The 23322-nt window shown below is 35.7% G+C and overlaps 1 protein-coding gene across 1 annotated transcript; it reads right to left on the bottom strand.

The window, feature by feature from the left end:
• Window positions 1-346: 346 nt before the first annotated feature.
• LOC127865295 (probable glutathione S-transferase 9) lies at window positions 347-11382 on the bottom strand. The gene is made up of 5 exons (XM_052405301.1): window positions 10826-11382; window positions 3673-3765; window positions 2866-2981; window positions 2453-2572; window positions 347-1286 (listed from the first exon to the last, which is right to left on the bottom strand). Exons 1-5 carry the CDS (start codon window positions 11031-11033, stop codon window positions 1122-1124), a joined length of 702 nt encoding a protein of 233 aa, XP_052261261.1. The 5' UTR covers window positions 11034-11382; the 3' UTR covers window positions 347-1121.
• Window positions 11383-23322: the final 11940 nt, after the last annotated feature.

The following is a 23322-nucleotide window of genomic DNA, read 5'->3' as shown; positions in this document are numbered from 1 at the left end:
AATACATAAAATGCATAGTTGTTTAATTGGTCTATAATTATATAATGTATTTAATATAACTGTATTAAAATTAACGTTTTCAAACTATTATTAAATCGTTTTCCCAGCATATGCTGTGCTATTTACAGCTGAGCTTCTTTTAACTTTATCAATGATAATCAGCGAGGTATGCCGATTAGAAAAATCGAGCTATCTCAATCGGACTGGCTCGGACATACATAGGTCGCCATTGTGAAGAATTTGTTCATGGTATGATAACTTAGACGAGCTGCTTCGCAGCATCGTCGAAAATGACAAAATTTTACCACGTGAGACCTTTTTAGTACACTAGACAAATAAAGCTAAGTGTGTTTTTCGTAGGTTTATTTCGACAATGCCAATATGATGATGGGATAAAACATACAAAAACGTTATTAGAAGCTGCAAACCATACACTGTAACAGACAACGATAAATCATAAATATCCGCAACATGTTGTTTCCGCACAAAATGACAGTTGTGACTAAATAATATTTAAAAATGGTATATATTCATACACAACATGTACACATAACAAAATAAAAATACAAATGTTACATTTATATAGAGGTAGATAATTCAAAACAACTCCCATTACCCTAGGTAATGTAAGTCGATTCTCAAAAAAGAAATGCAGTCCGTTCATTACTGAAATGTACAGTATGTCTATAGAACTAAACAATGCATGATGCATAAGGATACTTCCTTCTACATCGTGGAAGGCATCTCTAACAATTGAACTAAACCCACCAATCGAAAAAGATCTACATTTGGTATCATCTATATTACAAATCGTATGACAACAGCAAGAAAACCGCTCAGGCTAAATTAAACTTTAAGATATAGGATGCAAGGTTCATTATCACAATGCTCATTTTAATTTGAGGATTATAAACATATGTTTGTAGCCTGACATAACGTTCCTCTCTTTTATTGGACTCCTTGATAACACTGCCATGTGCGTGTTTTTGTTTCTGATGAATGAAAACGACGCATGCAAATGCATCTTTAATGAAACATAAACATATCACAACATATAAGACCGCAATGTAAACATATGATTACAGTAACCACAAATGTCCCAGTCAAAGGCGTGTTGCATATCAAACTGGTCTAGGAGGTCGGTTCGTTATGTAGTCAGCCAATAGTGCATGTGTTTGGATACGCTCACGATGGTCCAACAACTCCGGGTGGTCGTCAAGGATTCCAGGGTGAATGGTCAGAGGAAAAGTGAAGGTCTCAAAGACGCTGAGATCCGCAACTGACAGCTACAAGTAAAACAGACGTATAATACTGGTAAACGCACAATATGTTTAAATATATTATATTTAAATAAAAATATTATATATAAATATAATGACCATTCGTGATTTCTGAAAAAGAACATTTGTGTCCGAAAGTGGTGAACATTTGTGCAAACAATCAGAGAAGCATATAAGAAAGTTATAGGGAATTTATAAAATATATATTTAATGTTTCTTTGGTCGTGTAATGAAATTTGTACGACACTAAAAACAATATGTTAGGCATTTTTAAAAGAAAACCAAATTTTAAACAAATGCAATGCTGATTGGGTTATCGAGATTTTGAATTTTAATTTTGATTTGCGTCAATAAACATAAAAATTAGTTGAGCAATAAATAACAAAGAGAATAAATATTTTGATTCCTATCTAGTTTATCATTAGAATATTTTCAATGAAATCATTAACGATACTGATCTTACAAATATTTGCTCATAATCTGATTTCTGTCTGCATCATTATGACAAGTTCCATAAAGGTATTTTTGTTTATAGAAGACAGAATTTACGCTTAACAACATAACATGTTTTAATTAGACAGAGAGACAGACAGACACACAGACAGTTTATTGAGACTTATACATAAGTACATCGTCTTCATACACAAATATATACATTGATTTCTGTCACGTAAATAGGTTAACAATATTACATTACATAACATAACATAAATGGTCATTTAAGAATACAAATATAAATAAACACAATCAATTACAAGAATACGTAAATTCCATCAAAGCGGTAATTAAATTTATTTTTAAACATAACATAACATAAATAGTCATTTACGAATACAAATGTAAATAAACAATATCAATTGCAACATACGTACATTCCATCAAACGGTCTTTATAAATAAACATAATCAATTGCAAGGATACGTATATTCCATCAAAGCGGTAATGAAATTTTTTTAAACTTAACATAACATAAATGGCCATTTGCGAATTCAAAAATAAAGAAACACAATCAATTGCAAGAATACGTAAAGCGCGATCTTACTTTTCTTCGGCGATGTTTAGAAAGTACTGCCTTGCTGTTTGTTTCATATGTTACACCTTAAGTAAAGCATGCCCAAAACAAGGATCAAAAACAAGAAAACAAAAACAAGTTATCCTACAACACATCTTACATTGTCTCCCACAAAGTATCCACTCCTGTTGTTGTTTTCGACGTTTTCCTTCAGGATTGTGTCTAGAATATTTGTGAACTTTGGATATATTTCATCTTTTAATCTTTCTTCAATTTCTGCCTGAAATTACATTTTTATTATTGTACATTCTATGTGTCATCAATTTTTAATAATTTTTATATTTAAAGAGAGATTTTAATAATGTATTAAAACAACAAAGAGCTATCTTAGTTTTACTTCGCAATTCAACCATTTATGAGTTATGCGAATCACCACATAGTTAATGCTTTTCATGTCATTGTTAAATTATCGAATACTTCTTTTAAAAAAAACGTGTATAATGGCCTGTAGCAAATAAACTACTTTGATTGCATTAAATGTATTTGTACATACTAAATTTAATCAAGTCTAACCTTTTTGCACTGATCCTGTTCGTGTATCCACTTAGCCACTTCGCCCCTCAAGTCATCCATTGTGTCCATTACCTCCTCGGCACGTGCTTGCTCCCAGCTGGATTTGCCAATCAAACCTGTCCGTAAGTAAAATAACAAAATAGCACATTCTAAGCGTATGCTATGAAGGACTTGAAGTTTTGGTTAAGATGCATGTATAGAAATACATAGTGTATGCTTAATCTGTAATCGACATTCCGTGGAAATCAACAAATGTAATGTTTGGCAATGTAGCGTCGTATTCGAGGAGCAAGTTTATTTAAATGAGGTATACAACAGATGTACTCAATAAGACACACAGCAGGCACTCCAACATAGATACAACTATTGGTTACCTTGGAAAGGTAAGTTCAAAGCATTGGGGGTTCAACCGGTTTAAAGGAGCTCCAAAAATCAAGATAGCATTAAACACGTGTAATATCTTCTTTAGTTAAAAAGGAGATTCCGTTTGAATTTCGAACCTATTTTCAGTTTTTTTCCCTGAATCCCTAGCGTTTTTAAGCGGTGATCAACTGGTTCAAATAAATACACAATTATGGGCGACCACTGTCTGGGTAAAGTATGAACTACGGAGAAAAAAAGCTTTGTATTTCATCAACTTATTTGTAGTTGATTTATTGATCAAATAGTATATATCAGCTTCGCTCTGTTGAAACTGGGCTCTTCAAAACGATAATCTGGTTGTCGCCCGGGTCGCCCCAGTGCGCACTAAATAGCTTAATCTGGAAATACACTTTTCTTACATGCGTATATAAAAACTATACTAACCAAATTCTCTGGCGAGGTATCTACATATGGTCAGGCTCTGTGACAGCTTCTTCCCATCAACCTCCAGTACTGGCAGAGCACGCTGTGGCATCTCTAGAGTAACGGTAACAAACAAATGAGCCGCGTTCTGAGAAAACTGGGCTTAATGCATGTGCGTAAAGTGTCGTACCTGATTAGCCTGTGCAGTCCGCACAGACTAATCGGGGACGACACTTTCCGCTTTAATGGTATTTTTAGTTTCAAGGAAGTCCCTCCTTACCGAAAATCAAATTTAGGAGGAAAGTGTCGTCCCTGATTAGCCTGTGCGGATGGCCCAGTTTTCTCAGAATACGACTCAAAATTTAATAATGGTTACTCGTTATAAGAAAACCGGGTTTAATGCATGTGCGTACAGTTCCGACCCAGATTAGCCTTTGCAATCCGCACAGGCTAATCAAGAACGAATCTTTCCGTAAAAAAACTGGAATTTCGCTAAGAAAAATCCTATTTTAAACTAAAAAGTTAATAAAAGCAGAAAGTGTCGTCCCTTTGCGGACTGCGCAGGCTAATCTGGGACGGCACTTTACGCACATGCATTAAACTCCGGGTTCACAGAATGCGGCTCAATGGCTCGTGATAAAACGACAGCGTTTGATAAACAAAAACATGTAGGTATCAAATTCATAAAAAAGTCACGACTTCTTTTTTCCCATAACAGCAGTTTTCCTACAAGTGGTCATTTGTCTTACCAATACACGTACTATAAAATTAATGAGGATCAGTTTCAACCATTCACAAAAAATATATGAAATTCATTTTAAGCAATAAATACAAAAACAATTTATTCATTCTGATTAAAATTAAAATTCTGCAAACGTTGTAAAGATCAATATTTTATGAAATTCTTGGACGATTTAATATATGATATTATTTCGAATATAAATTTATTGTAGCATGCAAAGGCAATCTGTACTAAACGAAATCGCTTATCAGTCTCGTTGAATATGACATACACACATTTCATCTGGCTCTCAACAAGATTTGCTTACGTTAAGATAACATAGATATTTCTCGATCAGAAATACGTTCCTGAAACTGCGAATACCGATAAGACTTGATATATTAGTCTCTGAAAGATTTATAATTATCTGAAAGGGGCATGCTGTAATCTGAAGCAACCATTTGATTGAGGTTAAGACATGAATTGAATTTTGAACGTTTAATTCAGTGCTGCCAACAATAATTTGATAACTTATGGAATACACGATTATGGTTCAACATGTCGATTTCAAAAATGTCATTTTCTTATCAATTGAGTCGCGTTCTAAGAAAACTGGGCTTAATGCTTGTGCGTAAATTGTCGTCCCAGATTAGCCTGTGCGCTTTTATGCCATTTTGCGTTAAAATGAAGTCTCTTCTTAGCAAAAATCCAATTTAGGCGGAAAGTGTCGTTCCTGATTAGCCTGTGCTGATTGCACAGGTCAATCTGGGACGACACTTTACGCACATGCATTATGCCCAGTTTTCTCAAAACGCGACTCAATTACCAAAGCATGACTTCATAATAAACCACCCGAAGATATTAGTTGTACTTTAAAAAAAATCATTTCAGATAAACAAAACGGTTCAGATAAATGCTATGCATTCTAAATTAATATTTGTTATAACGACATACAATTCACAATTTTACATTAATACGACTTGTTCTATTAAAAGATATAACACAATAAGTTAATGCGAAAATTATTTAATGCAATCTGCAAAAGCCTCGACAATGTATATCAATATCGCTAAAGACTACTCAACGCTCGTAAAGTTAGTAAATTTAAAAACAAAAAAGAAAACTGATTCCAACATATTCGTCAATTACTACATTAACGATATGAGTATTTAGCTTTATTGAAATAACCGCAAACCCAGCCATACTGTTCTTCATAAAAAGTAAGCAGTTTATCAATGGCCAGTCGCATTAGCGTATAGTTGGTAAATTGTAAATCCGCGTTTTATATCAGGCATATAGTACCGTGTAACCTTTCCAAAATAGACATTATGATGAGGATCTCATTGATATTCGAACAATAAACTTTCTGACAATTAGAAAACATCGGTCAAAACCATTAACTGGCTGTCAGAAGTAAACTACCAGAGCTGATGTGGCAAGCTGTTAAAGTAAATGGTGGCGAATGTAAAAAAGCATTAAAACCAATGATAATACAGCAAGGCTCGTTGAAATTAATTTGCTTTTATAGGGCGGAGATAATTGCGACGGGTCGTCCAGTGCGTGGTAGTTGTGAATTTGGTACAAGTCAAGATTAGAATACTACGTGAAAATATATTAAAGCCGGTATTTGCCTATTAACATTGACAGATACATTAATTATTTCCTGATACTGTTTTAATTACTAAATTTCATCAACTAAGACATAAAAGTTATCCGCATGCCTTGTTTTATCTTATTTTTAATTTTAAAAACAGTGAATACCATCACTCGAACCATTTACCAATTATGTAATCTTATAAAAGGAATAAATGACTCTTGCTCTTGGAAAACGGGGCTTTATGAAAGTACGTAAAGTCTCGTGTGCAATAAGGCCTGTAACGTCCGCACAGGCTGATCAGGGAAAACAACTTACGCCCAAACTTGACTTTCGCTAAGAAGAGACTTCCTTCCCACGAACAAATGCAAAAAAGTGTAAAGTATCGTACCTGATTAGCCTGTGCGGACAAACGGGCAGATCTGGGATGACACTTTACGCACATGCATAAAGCCCCGTTTTCCCTGAACGAGGTCCGGATAGCATTGATAACGGTAGTATTATGTAAAGCAGGTCCAACCTGTCCAGGTAACGATTGTTTTCTGGGATACTCAGAATAATTAATAATTACTCGTGCCCGAACTCGTAAGAAGCAGGAAAAGGTTGAAGAAACTAAGGCACAACTCAATTACAAAATACACATCAAACAAGGTGAAACTTGACTTATATTTCACTTTAATGTAATATGTTTACTAATTTGTGTGATTCTGTGGGTGGGGGTGGGCCGGTTATCACACGCGTGATTCTATGTGTCCGTTTCGCCTTCGGGTTCAGTAAGTGATTCGTAACGTTAAGAATAGGCTCCTTGATAAATTTATAGAATAACATGTTATTTCCTTATCGTTGTGTAATAAACAAGGTGTATTTTTTACTGAAAGAACGACCAGGCTTGTCGAGCCGCGGTTTTATCCATAGCGATTCTGATATATTGCACGACGATAGGCCAGTGTCCCTTTTTTGGTTTATCAGACCTCTGCGCCACCACACCCTTTTTTTAAATTAAAATTTTACGTGTTAACCATGACTTCATACGCGCTAAATATTTGTAAAATACGCTTATTTTCTTTGTTTGTGGGTGTGCTGCATTTTGTGTCTAAAATATATAACATTATATAACATTAAATAACGCATCTTGGTATCGGTTTTCTTACTGTGTTGAATCTGATTATATTTTACCAAACATGGTGACTTTAGAGGTAATACATGTCGAGTAATATGACATAAAGTCATACATTGACTGATATAAACTCTGTTGACGCGATATATAAAAAATTAAATCAGGCAACTTCCTATCAGGCAGATATTAATGTAGTGGTTTGATAAAAATAGTTTCAAAACCAAGAAAACGCGGATCAACTCAGACATCGTGCTGTGTCTTTTCGAATGTTTCAATGCCAACATTTCTTTAATGTCACAATTAATATCACATGGCAGTTACATCCGACCGTGAAATGAGTCGGTTAACCGCTGTACATGTACACTATCTTCAGCGCACCGCAGAGTTAAACCTTTTAACCGCAATTCTCATCTGATATTCTGCATGTGTAAAGTAGTATATACTTATGTGATCTTTTTAATGCTTTAAGTGTTCAACCGTCTATGTAAATTGCGTTTAAATTATTAAAGATAAATATATTTTCAAAATTGTGTGCTATTACATCTTGTTTCTCTATAAATGGATTTCGCGGATTTAAGCTGCTGATGAAACATATTATATCAAAGTGAAAAATTCAGTTTCCCGTTGAAAATGTACACCGATACTACATGAACAAGTCAAGGGTTATGCTTATAAAGATAATATAAGTGAAGTTCAATTAAAACGGGCGTATTAGTATTTATTTATTTTAGACACGTGTGTAAATTAAAGCGTTTAATTAATGCATGACTATTGGAGTCCTGTTCTGAGAAAACTGGGCATAATGCATGTGCGTAAAGTGTCGTCCCAGATTAGCCTGTGCAGTCCGCACAGGCTAATCAGGGACGACACTTTCCGCCTAAATTGGATTTTTGCTAAGAAGAGACTTCATTTAAACGAAAATTGTCATACAAGCGGAAAGTGTCTTCCCTGATTAGCCTGTGCGGACTGCACAGGCTAATCTGGGACGACACTTTACGCACATGCATTGAACCCAGTTTTCTCAGAACGCGTCTCATTTATCGGGGAGACGTCCATAGTTTGCAAGGCGTTGTTTGCTTGATGAAAAAAAAATATATTCATTGCACTGATATACACTATACAAGTAAACTAAATAATTACTGAATTCAAAATAGCAAAAGAAAAACAGAAACGAATGTTGAAAAGGTAATTAGACATTTGCGATTTGCAAAATCCAGTAATTAATCAATACTTGCGTTCTCAATTACTCCGCCTCTTGAGAACTATCCTATAATAGGCGATGTCGTCTATTAGAATAAAAACACTACGTGAAAATAACGAACTCAAAAAGTGCTACTTCATTTCATTGAGAAAAAACATCTATTAAGTATGAACCGGGTTATTTAGTATTTTAGAACTCGACTGGGGGTATAACTGTTTATTGATTGTTCTGTGCCATTTATATCAATAATTCATATTTTAACTATTTTGCTACTCATTATAGTCAATTATTTGCAAATTATGACCATTGTAAAACCTTTCAATATGACAAGGCCTGGGGACATACATTTTCTGCCATAGGTCTTCTAGTTTAAACGAACCCTATTTTCAATTATATTTTAAAGAAACGTGCTTGGACACAAATACTCGAAATAACGAATACGTTAAAGGGACCTGTTCACAGTTCGATAAATTAACCAAATTGAAAAAAACTTGTTTCAAATTTTCTTATTTTTGTTGCTGTTAAGTGTTGTTTTTTGCAAGGAAAAAGTTATACTGAACATTTAACATGCTCTAAAATATCCATTATATGCATCCTATTTAAAATCTGAAAATTATTAAGCGTTACAAGCGCTAAACGTTTGTATAATTTGGAGAGTTCTGTTGCTATCGCTTTGTGTTGTGACATAACGAAGATTACTTTTATAACTTATATAACACATGTTTGACTATACCATCACGGCCGCGTGGTTTATGCGGTAGTCTTTTAATCCAAGGGTTAGTAGGTCAAGCTCAGATATGGACTTTTTTCTTTCTTTATTGTTTTATTTTTTCTTTCCATAATTGTATTATTGTTTTATAGTGAAGCTCTTTTGTTACGTTGTTTACATTTATTAATTTAAAGCTTAAAATGACTGCCCTATACTTTGTGTAAGATAAACTTGCCAAAATATGTGAGCAAGTCATTTTAATGTTATACAGCCATACGCATAACAAAATATTAAACCAGCATAATTATAAGTAAAAAAAAGATACCCGTTTTTTTCCGCGATATGTTACTTTGAGTTAGTATTTAGCTTTGCGTTATACTTAAATTATATAGCGCGGACTAACAGCCCCACTTTAAAAGTTTCATGTCGTTAATCGTTACCAATGCTTACTAGCATTATGTTTTATCAAATTATTATTTAGCTCCGTTCTGGGAAAATTGTGCTCAATGCATGTGCGTAAAGTGTCGTCCCAGGCCGCACACGCTATTTACAGACGACGTTGTCCGCCCACAATGGACTTTTGCTAAGATGCGACGTCATTTAATCGAAAATACCATAAAAAGGAAATATTTTTCTTGATAAGCCATGAAAACTTAAAATGCTTATCTGAAGCGACACTACGCAAATGCATTAAGCCCTCTTTTCCAAAAACGCGTCTTAACTATTCATATCATCACAACCTGAAAAGTTCATACACTATTAAAACTCAAAACGTACTCACATATTTGAACGTTTTCTTGTTTTGTTTGTTTTAAATTACCGAATTACTTGATGAACGTTTTTTCTCCGGGTTTAAGACATTTTGAATGCATAAACTGGCATACTTTGATTGTTTACATTATAATTGCTATTATATCATGGGATAACATAAGTTTCAAGATGTAGTTTTTTTAAACATCGGCAAAATTTCTTTGACCATTCACATACACGTTAACAAATTAAAGTTGAAGTTCATCGGTACAATAATAAAAATGTTAATAAAACTATATTTCTATGAAGTGTTCAAACATAATTTACAAAAACAAATGAATTGACAGCTATGTTAGAATAAACAAGTGATAAAAAGACAATATATTAACGGTTTCAAACAATATCAACTTAAGCAGCAGCAGCAGCTACTTCTAATTTGTCCAGACACAATGTAGTGTTAATCTCTATTGAGTATTAAATTTGAGATTGTCGAAAATGAAATAATCGTTCCTTATAAATGAGACGCGTTCTGACAAAACGGGGTTTAAAGTATGTGCGTAAAGTGTCATCCCAGATTAGGGGCGACACTTTCCGCTTTTATGGTATGTTTCGTTTAAAGGAAGTCTCTTCTACACGAAAATCCAGTCAAGGCGGAAAGTGACATCCCTGATTAGCCTGTGCGGACTGCATAGGCTAATCTGAGACGACACTTGACGCACATGCATTGAGCCCAATTTTCTCAGAACGCGACTCAACTACTTGTTTGATTCCTGGTCAGGAAATATCAACGTGTTCTTAAAGTATACATATGCTCCGGTGTAGGTAATTGATAAGTTCACTTAAGTTTGGTTTACAAAAAGAATCACAATGATACATGGCTGGTCTAGCTTCACCAAATCAATAGAAATAATTCAATATATTACTTATTTTTATACAATTCCCAATCGTTATGACGGTACTTACTTGCTTTCAATACTTTGAACCATTTTTCTTGGTCATCAATCCGCTCATCAACACAATAAAAATAATTCAATATATTACTTATTTGTATTACAAGTCCCGATGTTTCAGACGGTACTTACTTGCTTTCAGCACTTTGAACCATTTTTCTTGGTCATCAATCCGCTCATCGACAAAGTCCACTCCTGCCGCTGTAAAAAGTAGCCGCGGTATTTCGCCCCGTCCCCGAAGGTCGAAATATATCAACTTATATTTCGGCGACGCAGTTCCATTGCCTGTGTTATTGTTGTTGCCCCTTGTCTTTGTATCCGCAGAGTTAATTGACTCCATGCTATTAAACGTCTTAGCCTTTATATGCAATGCTTATTTAAACTTTAAAATAATTCAATCAATGAACACTAAACTATTTTAAACACGTCCGAGCATATTGTAGACCTGAGTTTTTTTTTAATAAATCCTGGTGTCAGAATGTTTCAGTCGTTTGTGTTACAATAAACGAGGAATTAGTGTTCAATCAAATAAACAAATAACATTAAAACTCTTTTAGCCATAAATTTTAAACACTTAACATCGCATCCAGACGGACTATCGACCTATCTTGTCCGGTCGACAGCGAAGCTCGGAGTGTAACCGCTCTATAGAGGTATTGGTAGTAAACTGTGCAATGTTCATTCATTCAGTGAAGTATCTCATCTATCCTTCCGAACGAGGACTCGTAGATTTTATGCCCTCGATTCGCGGCTGATATCGAGCATACGGTCGCAAGGGTTACGGAGGTCGACAATAATGCCGGAGAAAAAGTATTTAAATAGGGATCGGTAGCTCTTGGCAAGCATTGCCGAGATACGAGATGGCTACTTTATTGGTGCTTTTGAACGTTTTTTTGTTGTTGTCTGCCTCTGTCTTCGTTTATTGTTTTGCACTATTAGGCTGAAAAACATCCCGTTGGTAATATTTAAATGTATGTTGTATTGTTATTGTGAAGTTCTATAAACAATAAGGCCGGCAATACATTTCTATATTGTATCAATACATTTAAGGTAGGTTTAAACTTGGTAAATATTTGTGTGTGATTTTTCAATGGATTCACTGGTTTTTTGTCTGAATTTCGTCCATTTCTTAAAAAAAAATTTTTTTTATTGATTAGGTACATTTTGAGACACAAGATTACGTTCGATTATTTGCATATATTTTGTTTGTATTATGATCATGCATGAAATCGCGAACGCGCCCATAGTATTGATTTTACTTTTTATCTGGCATGTTGATTTTTTGCCCGAAGTACTTGCTTATTTGTTTAACCCTGTGCCGCCTGAAGTACGTTCTAATTTGTTTAACCCACTTGTGAGGTATGTGAGTTTCAACTAGAATACGGATCAAACATAGTTTAGTTCTCCCTTAATTATAATAAAGCATTTGAGCCACGCTCTGGTAAAACGGGGCCTAATGCATATGTACAAATTATCCTCCCATAAACGTGTGTGCTGTCAGCAGACTCTAATAAAGGACGAAATTCTTCGCCTGTTTTCGTATGTTTCGTTTAAAGGAAGTCTCCTCTTAGCAAAAGTCCAGTTTAAGGGGACAGTATTGTCCCTTATTGGCGCGTGTGGACTGCGTAGACTAATCTATGACGACACATTGTACACATGCATTAAGACCTATTTTCCCAGAGCAAGTCTCATTGACTATTCTGTACGTGACCCTTGTGGAGCTTCTGAATTTATCGTACGCCAGTGCACCGAGACACCCCGCGCACGGTCAATTAACAGCGTTTAGTTAACCTGTCAGCTTGTCAGAGAGGTGCAAAAAATCATTATATTCACTCGTTTAAGCAGGTTAACTCTAATGTTTACGGACGTTCCAAATACCACGTGTTCACCCGTGTATCACATGTCAAAATGTGATGAGCTTTCAGCTGATAGTTTATTGCCAGCAGGTTTAAAGCACACAGGATATGCACTTATGCAGTAATGCGTATGTGCGTCTTATGCTTAAACAGCCCAAATGACGATTAAGTAAATCAGAAGGTTGTAAACTTCATTAATAATTTATAAATTTTGTAGCGTGTTTGTATAAAAAAAAACATTTTGGTAAATGTTATGAACTAGACTAAATACATTTTATTTCTTGTGGGTATATACGTTATTTCTTGTGGGTACATATGTTATTTCGTGTGGGTATATATGTTATTTCTTTTGGATTTGTATGTTATCTCTTGTGGGTATATATGTATTTCTTGTGAATATATATATTTCGTGTTGGTATATATGTTATTTCTTGTGGGTATATATGTTATTTCTTGTGAGTATATATATTATCTCTTGTGGGTATATATATTATTTCTTGTGTGTATATAATTATGCTATTTCTTGTGGGTATATATGTTATTTCGTGTTGGCAGGATTGAAAGTCGCAAGAACGACAGATATACCCATGTACATGTCAAAACGACGACAAAAGTGACAAGGTTCTTATTGGGGCTCTTTATGGATATAATATTTTATATGTCGTGATTTCGTGTTGATAACGGGTTGACAACACGCCAAAACGACCAATATGTCAGCCACAACAAGGGCGACATCGAAATCCTTTTTGTCGTTCTGGCGGATTAATATGTCCTTTGATCGTTTTGTCGTGTTGGCGAACATCTTTCAACCCGCAAACCTGAGAAAATCATATGTCAGACATTAACCACCATATGCGCCTCTTACGTACGGCGTCCAGTATATTGCAATGGATGCAATAGGTGCATAGAATGATATCACAGACATTAGCCACCATACGCGCCTTACGTACAGCGTCCAGAAGATTGCAATGGATGCAGAGAATAATATGACAGACATTAGCCACCATACGCGCCCCTTACGTACAGCGTCCGGTAGATTGCAATTGATGCAGATAATGATATGGCAGACATAAGTCATCATACGCGTCCCTTACGTACGCCGTCTAGCAGAACCTTGGATGCAGAAAATGATATGGTAGACATGAGCCACCGTACGCTCCCTTTGCGTACGGCGTCCGGTAGATTGCAATTGATGGAGATGATGTGACAGACTTTAGCCACCATACGCGCCCCTTACGTACGGCGTCCAGTAGATTGCAATGAATGAAAAGAATGATATGTCATATATTAGCCACCATACGTGATGTGGCAGGTATTAGACAACATACGTGCCCCTTACGTACGGCGTCAAGTAGATTGCTATAGATGCAGATAATGATATGGTAGACATGAGCCACCATACGCGCCCCTTACGTACGCCGTCTAGTTAGAACCATGGATGCAGAGAATGATATGGTAGACATGAGCCACCATACGCTCCCCTTACGTACGGCGTCATGTAGATCGCAATGCATGCAGAGAATGATATGACAGACATTAGCCACCATACGCACCCCTTACGTACGGCGTCATGTAGATTGCGATGGATGCAGAACATGATATGACAGACATTAGCCACCATACGCGCCTTACGTAAGGCGTCCAGTAGTTTGCAATTGGATGCAGAGAATGATATGACAGACATTAGCCAAAACACGCGCCCCTTACTTATGGCGCCATGTAGATTGCAATGGATGCAGAGAATGATATGACAGACATTAGCCACCATACGCGCCCCTTACGTACGGCGTCATGTAGATCGAAATGGATGTAGAGAATGATATGACATCAGCCACCATACGCGCAGTTCGGCGTCCAGTAGATTACAATAAATGCATGGTACCAAATTATATGTGTGTTAATGTAACAATTTATATTATCGTGACCTGTTCTGTGAGCACTTTGTTAATTATTGACTCATTATAGTGTTCAAAGTATTTTTTATTTCGAAAACGACAACAACATAATATAAAAATAATAATAATTATTATAATATTATTTTATCACATGCCATACCCTGTTTCCCATGTTATACAACCATTACATATTTTCTTATATTACAAATGTGTAATACAACATTTTTAAGCGTTTTCATTGGCTTATTTTTCGTTTATTGACCAATCGTATTGTGTTATTTAGCTGAAATGACGTTGCAACGTCAAAAGTCGTCACGAAATGTAAACAACATTCAGGGATTTATCATTATGTTTGCGTAAATATTTTTATCCTACAGCTAAATGATTTTATAGAACAAAATAGGACTCATACAGAAAAGATAAGGTTTTCTCCACGGATATTTTTAGATAAGGTTTATTCCACAGATATTTTTAGAACATAGGGACTACTTTTTTGGCCTTTCACCCCTTATTGCGTCATTCAGGTCATTGGGTACGCAGTCTTTGGACGAGTTAACGAGTGTTTGTGTTTGCGATGGATTATTAAGAGGATAATACACGGCTGAGCCGGGCCGAGCAGTGATAATCGGCCCGCAGGAAGGATAACGGCCCGAGGGCTTTAGCGACCTGGGGCAGATTATCACTGCCCGGCCCGGCTCAGCCGGGTATTTAACGTCTATAATATATATCTTACTTTTATACTACATTATAGATGGGCACAGGTTTTTAGTCACACAATCATACTATTTTGGTCCTTCACTAAAATTTATGAAGAACCAGCTTTCCGTACTTATATTTTCATTGAATTGATTACACAATTTATGACGTATCTCATGTGACGAAATTTAAATGACGAAACAAGCTAGACGCTTTGGATTTAAGGACAACAACAATTCGGCCTTGGATGTTTTTTTTTTAACAGTTTAATATTTTTTAATCATCGAACGATTAGTGTGTGTGTGTTTACGATGGATTATGAATGTGAATAACAGTGTTGGGATATACAAATGGAATAAAACTGGCGAGACTGCATTTTCGATTTCGTTAAAATGTCGAATGTACTCGAATAACCGATGTTTTGTTGAACAATTGATGGGTTAAATTTAAGAAAAGTACCAGTGAATTGTTCTTTAACTGTTCGAAGGAAATCGATGTTAAGTTTTAAGGGTAATTTCTTTGATGAATAAGTCGTTCCTTTGTCAGTCGATCAAAGAATGTCTATTCACAAAGAATTGCCTGCTTGCATCCAGTGCGTTAAAATGGAAAAGATGGATGGCGATGAAGAAATGTGTCCAGAATTTTAACTCGTCATGGAAGCAAATTAATCTTTACGAAAATGAACATGGTTAGAAGATCTACACAACTTCACGTAGGTTACTACACATTTTGTAAATTTCAAAATGGCAGCCATTTTTGTTTTCGGTATTTTACAGTGATAAAACCAGAATTGTAGTTGGACTACAACCGTCTGTGTTCTACTTGAATGAGTAACATTTGGAACGCTGATTAAATTTGAATCGAGGCGTATAGCGATATTTTGTCTCGTTACTCTTTTTTTGCGTGGAATTCTTAAGGACTATTTCGAGTTCCGTAAACGGGAAAAATCACAATTAATATTACTACGCAATGTTAGATTCAGCTAATTTAATGTGTTTTTGCTTTATGTTATAAATTAAAGACTACTATTTTTATTGCATCAGAAAGAAATTAAATTTAAAAAAAGTAGGATAAATAGAATACTATGTTAGTGTGATTGTGTAATTATATTTATCCCACTCGTCTCAGAAAGGCTTACAAGGCTCGGCAAGCCTCGCCATGTAAACCTTTCTTCTCTCGTGGGATAAATTTAAGTACACAATCACACTAACATAGTATTCTCTATATTTAATTTGCTCATTTAAAAGCATTTGATAAAAAAGATCTGACACTCGTTGTTATATCATACCAAATTTCATTAAACTCGTCCAGGAAATTCCTGAACTCGTTTAATAAAATATGGTATAACAACTTTTTCCAGATCCTATATATATTTGAACACCTAAATACACCAGCAGTATGAGATAAATTACTTAGCTAACTCATTAAACTACGTGTCAAGTGTCAAGCGTTATGGTAATACAATTATTTTTTTGTGCCGGTCTAACGCAGTAAAATATCACAATAATTAATTTGCTATCTTGAAAAATACTTTGCTACTCGTAAAGGTTGTTGTTATTGAATAAAATAAATAAATACAAATATAAAAGTTTTACAACTAAAATTTAAAAAGAATGTATTGATAGAATGTATAAATGCCTTATTTCCTTTCTAACAAAATTTGTAAAATTGTGTATTATGTTTTGTCATCAGACAGAACTTTAATGATAAAACACTTGATTTATTGTACATAACACGTACGTGTTTAATGTACACGTACATGTGTACCTGTCAAAGATAAAAGCCGTTATGAATACGATTTTCTACAATATTTATTTTGTTCTCACACTACCGTTATTTAAGTCATTTGAGTCGTGTTCTAAGGAAACTGGACATAATCCATGTGCGTAAAGTGTCGTCCCAGATTAGCCTGTTCAGTCCGCACAGGCTTATCAGGGACGTCACTTTCCGCCTAAATCGGATTTTTGCTAAGAAGGGTCTTCATTTAAACGAAAAACGTCATAAAAGCGGAAAGTGTCGTCCCTGATTAGCCTGTGCGGACTGCACATGCTAATCTGGGACGACACTTTACGCACATGCATTATGCCCACTTTTGTAAGAACGTGACTCATTTTATGCTTAATTTGCTAACCTGCAAAACACTGCCTGATTTCCTGAGTACTACTATGGATTTAAATCAATGCTTCGTTTTGTGGAAAATAGGATTAATGCGTGTGATTAAAACCCATTTATGCCTAGTGGACTCTCCCATCCTGCTAAATTGGATCAATTTATTTCCAAAAATAGGGATGTCAAGTATATTCATTTCTATATTAATAATTTTTCTTACAGAAATTCCTTTAAGCAAACAGCGCAGACTATGATGAGACGCTGCGGCGTCTCATCTGGGTCTACGCTGTTTGCCAAGGCCTTTTTTTCTAGACGCTAGGCATAAATGGGTTAATGGGTGTGCTTAAAGTATATTTCTAGATTATACTGTACAGTCGGCACATGCTATTCGGAGACGAATGGATCCCGAATAAACGAAACACCCATAAAGGCGAAAGTATCGTTCCTGATAAGAGGCCTCACAGGAGTATCTATGAAGACACGCTTATGCATTAAACCCAGTTTTCCCAGAAAACGGCTCCACTATTTTCCGCTGATATTTAATGAATACTCAAAACTTGCTCAATAATATCCCGCTGATATTTTATTGAATTCTGATCACAACGATCTCGTTACAAAATCGAACCTTTAAGTCGACTGAAAACCCCAACAGTTGCCTAATTATATAAACCAATCTGGTTCGCGATACAACCACGGTGAACCCGGTACTTTCGGTATATCGTTGAATATCTGTATTGCAATTACAACCATCATAACTATGTCTAATGTGGTTTTATATTTAACTTCCTTTTTACCAATAATAGCAGTAGGCTTACGAAAACTAAGTGCACCAGGGAACCTTTGAATGTTCTATATAGATAGGATATTGTCTAGTGTGCGGTATTTACTTGATTGCACTACGGCCTTAAAAACCAATGTCAATGGTAAACGTATTCATTGACTTTTTAAGAGTTTGATAAGTCTGATTATCCCTTTACCACTTAGATACGTATTTTCACGCATGTGTAGTCCCTTTGACATTTATATTTAATTTAAGACCTTTCTTTCTTTATTCAAAAGGCCTCATCTCCAAACCTTAGATACTGATAAGCAGCAAAGGGCGTAAAACCTGAACAGACAACGAGTTACTCGCAGGCTGTTCTGGTTTTATGTTGTTTGCACATAGCCATTTCCACGTTGGCTCTGAATGGGAAAGGATTAAGTTGCTATTGTATCTATCAAATAGTAATTTCAGCATATGTTTCCATATGCTATATCGCTTCTTATATATAGTGCTTGATATTTTGTTTTTCAAATGACTTTCAAACGCTATCTAAAAATGTTTATTTGTTAGAGGAAACATTTAAAGGATTTGCCAACCTTATAATTGCATAATTGAACACGGGACTTAAATGCATATGCGTTAAGTGTAGTGATAGGCCCGTGCAGCCGCGTTCTGCTTGAATGGTATTTGTCGCTTAATGGAAGTCTCTTCTTAGCGAAAATCAAGTCTAGGTGGAAAGTGTCGTCCTCGGACTGCACAGGCTCATCTGGGACAACAATTTACTCCCACGCATTAAGCCCCTTTATCGCAAATCGCGATTCATTTATATAATTTTAGCAGTCAGTTTTAGGTAACTTTAATTAAGTGCTAGTGATGCTTTTGAATATAAAAATTTTATTGCAGGTAATGAAAACTGCTCCCGGTGTATGTAAGATTATTTGTGTAATTCATCTGTTAACCCATTTATGCCTAATCGACTCTCCCATCCTTTATAAATTGGATCAATTTATTTCCAAAATTAGGGATGTCTTTTATATTTATTTCTATATTTAGAATATTTCTTACAGAAATTCCTTTAAGCAAACAGCGCCGACCCTGATGAGACGCCGCATCATGTGGCGTCTCATCTGGGTCTACGCTATTTGCCAAGGCTTTTTTTCTAGACCCTATGCATAAATGGGTTAATGTGATTCATTTATATACAGATATGTGAATTACGTAAACAAGTATGAGGGTTGTGTGTGTCGTGTTGTTCTACCTAAACGGAACGCCATGATTCATTAAAAGCCCATAAACCTTTAAAATCAACGAATATTTCGTACAATATTTCGAAAAATAAAGTTACCACTTACAAAATCAATGTTCCTTATAACACTAGCCAAAGTTTCAACGCTAGATATGGCAACAACAAAAAATAAAAACGAGCATTTTGTATCTCTTTTAATCTCTGTTACCATACCCCATCTAGCGTTTTACATTTTTGCTATTGCTTTAAGGGACACTCCTTTTTAATGGGTAAACTTTATTTTGCGCAATATTTTGCGAAATATTTGTTGATTTGGAGTAGTTATGTTACTTTAAATTCACATGCATTATTCCAACACTACTTTAAGACATAAATTAATATTTACAATTTATAGAAACCAACAAATATTCTCAATTTCGTAGACACTACTCGCATGTATAATTAGATCACATTTGACAGATTTGGCACAAACATAGTGTACGCAGCGGAAACGGTTTATAACCGGTAATTATGCTGGCGGTAAGTACTAAAATTCCCTATTTTACATTTCAACATAATGCACTTAAACATAACAAATTGTTTCCATATCGTTAAATTAGCCTGCTTACATCTGTAATTTGTCTAAATCGAGCACACAATTTTGCAGCATCATTTTTTTTAAATACACTTGCACCGGATGACCTTTGAGAAAGTAAAACTCGTTAAAAACGCATTTATTCAACGCCGCGAAAGAAAACAACTGCGAAATTTAATGATCCTGTGCTTTCACAATAGACTGGTAATTGTTATCTCCCGGTAAAGTGATATCGTATCATCTGTTTAAAGCGTCACTACGAAACGATAATAGGTATCCCTGAGTTGAATGGCAGTAGCTTACGGACGGGTGTCGGTACTTTATTGCTGGTTAAGTGTTGATTTATTCATTTGTGAAAATCCTCCCGCTATTTTTTTGGCGAATCGAGTTGTATTACCAGTTGACAGTAGGTAGTGGTCTTAAACAGACGGGCATGAGGTGAATTGTAATAGTTTACTACCCTACATCACAGTACAAACTGAGCTAGTCTAGATCTGGGAAAACTGGGTTTAATACATGTCCGTAAAGTTCGTCCCAGATAAGTGCAGTCAGCACAGGCTAGACGGGGACGACACTTTCCGCCTAAACTGGATTTTCGCTAAGTAAAACTCATACATGCTTATCTGGGACGACATTATAGGCATGTATTAAGCACCGTTTTTCCACATCAAGGCTCATATGTATTTTCACATGAGTCGCGTTCTGAGAAAACTGGGCTAAATGCATGTTCGTTCAGTGTCGTCCCAGATAAGCCTGTGCAGTCCGCACATGCTAATCAGGGACGACACTTTCCGCCTAAATTGGATTTTGCTAAGAAGAGACTTCATTTAAGCGAAAAATGTCATAAAAGAGGAAAGTGTCGTCCCTGATTAGCCTTTGCGGACTGCACAGGCTAATCTGGGACGACACTTTAAGCACATGCATTATGCCCAGTTTTCTCAGAACGCGACTCATATAGTTAATGCATTTCCATACTTACCAAAATTATAATTCAAAATAAAATTCAAAATGTTAAATAATTATAAATTATAACAATAAATTCATTCTATACTACACTGTAGCGGTTTTACTTTAAACAGGTTCAAATAAGCGTGTACTAATTTAGAAAACTCACCTTACATTAGTATAAGGTTACCATTCATATTTTATCTTTAACGCACTAAAAGAACTTAACTAACCGACTGACATGTTTGCATAAAGCAAGTTCGAATATATTTGTACTAATTTTGAAAACGAACTTTACTCTTTCATTTATCTTATGTTACCTTCGTATTTTATCTCTAAAGCACTCACAGAACTTAACTCACTGAATGACATGTTTACATTAATTCAATTATTTTAGGTGCGCTGACATGTACCGTACTTTTTTAATTAATGTTTTGTAACTTGATATCCAACTACATGGAAAACTTGTACACCTCTGTCTATTTACACTAAACGAACGTTTAAAATAAGGCCTTAATACTTATTTGGAATACAATATTGTTCCCGTTATGTCCCATTATCGAACTGGGCCGTGCAGCACGTTGCAAAATATTTATACTTTATTTGATGTGGTGTACTTGTATATTAAGAAGCCCATACACCAAGTACGTTCTTAGACAGTTCGACCACGTTCTGAAGAAAATGCAGAACGGGATGTGAACTTGCTTGAACGTGTAATTTTGGTCAGAAAAAAATATACAATATGATTGAAAGACGTTCATACACAGTTCTCGCTACGTGCAGCTCGTACCTATCCCGTTCTATCCCGTTGCCAGTCCGCCTTTATCCAGTTAAAATAGGGTCAGTTTTCCGATTGTCCCCGTTGGTATACCGTTTCCAGTCAGACCGAGCCCGTCCTCAGCCAGTTCGATCACGTTCGTAGGCAGTTCTTCTTTATTCGTTGTGCAGTGATAACTTGTTCAAAGGCAGTTCTCACTCCGTCCTACTACGTTCTTAGTACGTTTAGGACGTACTTGCAGCCACGTTCTGCACGTCGATTATAAAACCGACTACGTCCCTGCCAGTTCTCATTTATGTTTCACGCTTTGAGCCGACCTGACGGTTATTTTTCTCTCGGGTTTTAACCAATCTCTCACCCAACAAGTTCTGTATCGTCTCCGCCTTCTTTCTCGGCCCAACAAAACATTAAATTGCTGCTCTGCTGCTAATAAAAATTGCACGAAGCCACCATTTACCAGCTCCAAGATTGTCCATTATTCAACTTAATATCACAAATGATGAATTTTGAGACAACGACCTCTATTTATATGCACATTGTCTGAACGTATTGTATTTACGGATTGAACGTTGTAACAACTGCATTGAACGAGTACAACGTAATAAGAACTTAATGAGAACTTATAGAACGTGTTGCAAACGTTGTAAGAACTTATCTTTTAGCTTCTATTTATTTACACGAAACAAGATCGTACTTGAGACGTAGTGCGAACGGGGTCGGTCTGTCTGAGAACGGATTGGACGGACTAGGAACGGACACGATCGGTGTGGCATCGTACAAGTAATTTCGGTCCGATCGCACTACGTTCTGAGCAATCACGATGAAAATTTTCACGAAATTACGCCTATTGTAATCTCTTACACTTTTATCGTTTTTTTTCACGATCTCGCTTTTGTATACTTGCGGATTAAAAATTCAAACAAAACACCTGGTAAACTCATATACAAAACAATAGGAATGAACATTTTAGTCCACATTAAACGATTTCGAACACAAGTAGAATTAAATGAATTTCCAATCTAAAAATGGTTTTAAGTGAAATATGGGAATTCTTTGTCGTGTAAAATGCACGGAAAATGTACCGTAGACTAAGGATTTAAAGAATGAAATGCACACAAAACAAATATTAAGTGAACCTTGAAAACAATAATTCTCGTAATAGTTTTTATTTATCACGTAACTGTTCAATTATTTCACGAAAAAGTAAGTCAAACATAACCTGTCGTACTTATAGGCAAATACAAAGATGGCATAAATAGAGTAACTCCTACGCAACATCACTTTATTTTGCACAGAGGGTTTGTTTGGGGCTTAAACATTAGGAAGGCAAGATTGTAAAAGTAATGTTGGAATCTCGCACAATCATGGAAGATGCTCAAGCGGATTGGTAAAACAAAATGCGAGGTCGCGATATGAATTTCGCGATCTCGCATTGACGTTGCGGTGTCGCATTGTATCCTCACACGTTCTCATCGAGGGAGGGGGTTTAAACGAGAGCGCCGATGGCGCTGAAAGCATAGTTGCAAGGTACAGGGAAGTTGCTGCTGAAGTCAATGTTTAGGTCAAAATATACTAAATAGTTTCCTTATATGTTTCGATGTAAAAGCGACAACTTTGAGCGAAAATAAATACAACATTTTGCACATAGAGACCCCCATAACCATACCTTTTGTTGACGGGCATTCTTAGCTGAATCGATTTAGGCAGGAAAAAAGATATGTCATGTTCAAACCAAAAAAGAATTCGACTCAAATCAAAATCGACTGC

Source organism: Dreissena polymorpha, chromosome 1 (genome assembly GCF_020536995.1).
Source record: "Dreissena polymorpha isolate Duluth1 chromosome 1, UMN_Dpol_1.0, whole genome shotgun sequence".
NCBI classification, from domain to species: domain Eukaryota; kingdom Metazoa; phylum Mollusca; class Bivalvia; order Myida; family Dreissenidae; genus Dreissena; species Dreissena polymorpha.
Note: the sequence above shows the minus strand (reverse complement) of the source record. Positions and strands in the feature narration are given on the sequence as shown.

Excerpts from the sequence above, each read along its gene's own strand:
- LOC127865295 (XM_052405301.1), bottom strand. The coding sequence starts at position 11,033 with ATGGAGTCAATTAACTCTGCGGATACAAAGACAAGGGGCAACAACAAT. Across the intron at positions 2,982-3,672 it reads ATACCTCGCCAGAGAATTTG|GTTTGATTGGCAAATCCAGC; the intron begins GTTAGTATAGTT and ends ACTTACGGACAG. Across the intron at positions 2,573-2,865 it reads AACAGGATCAGTGCAAAAAG|GCAGAAATTGAAGAAAGATT; the intron begins GTTAGACTTGAT and ends ATGTAATTTCAG.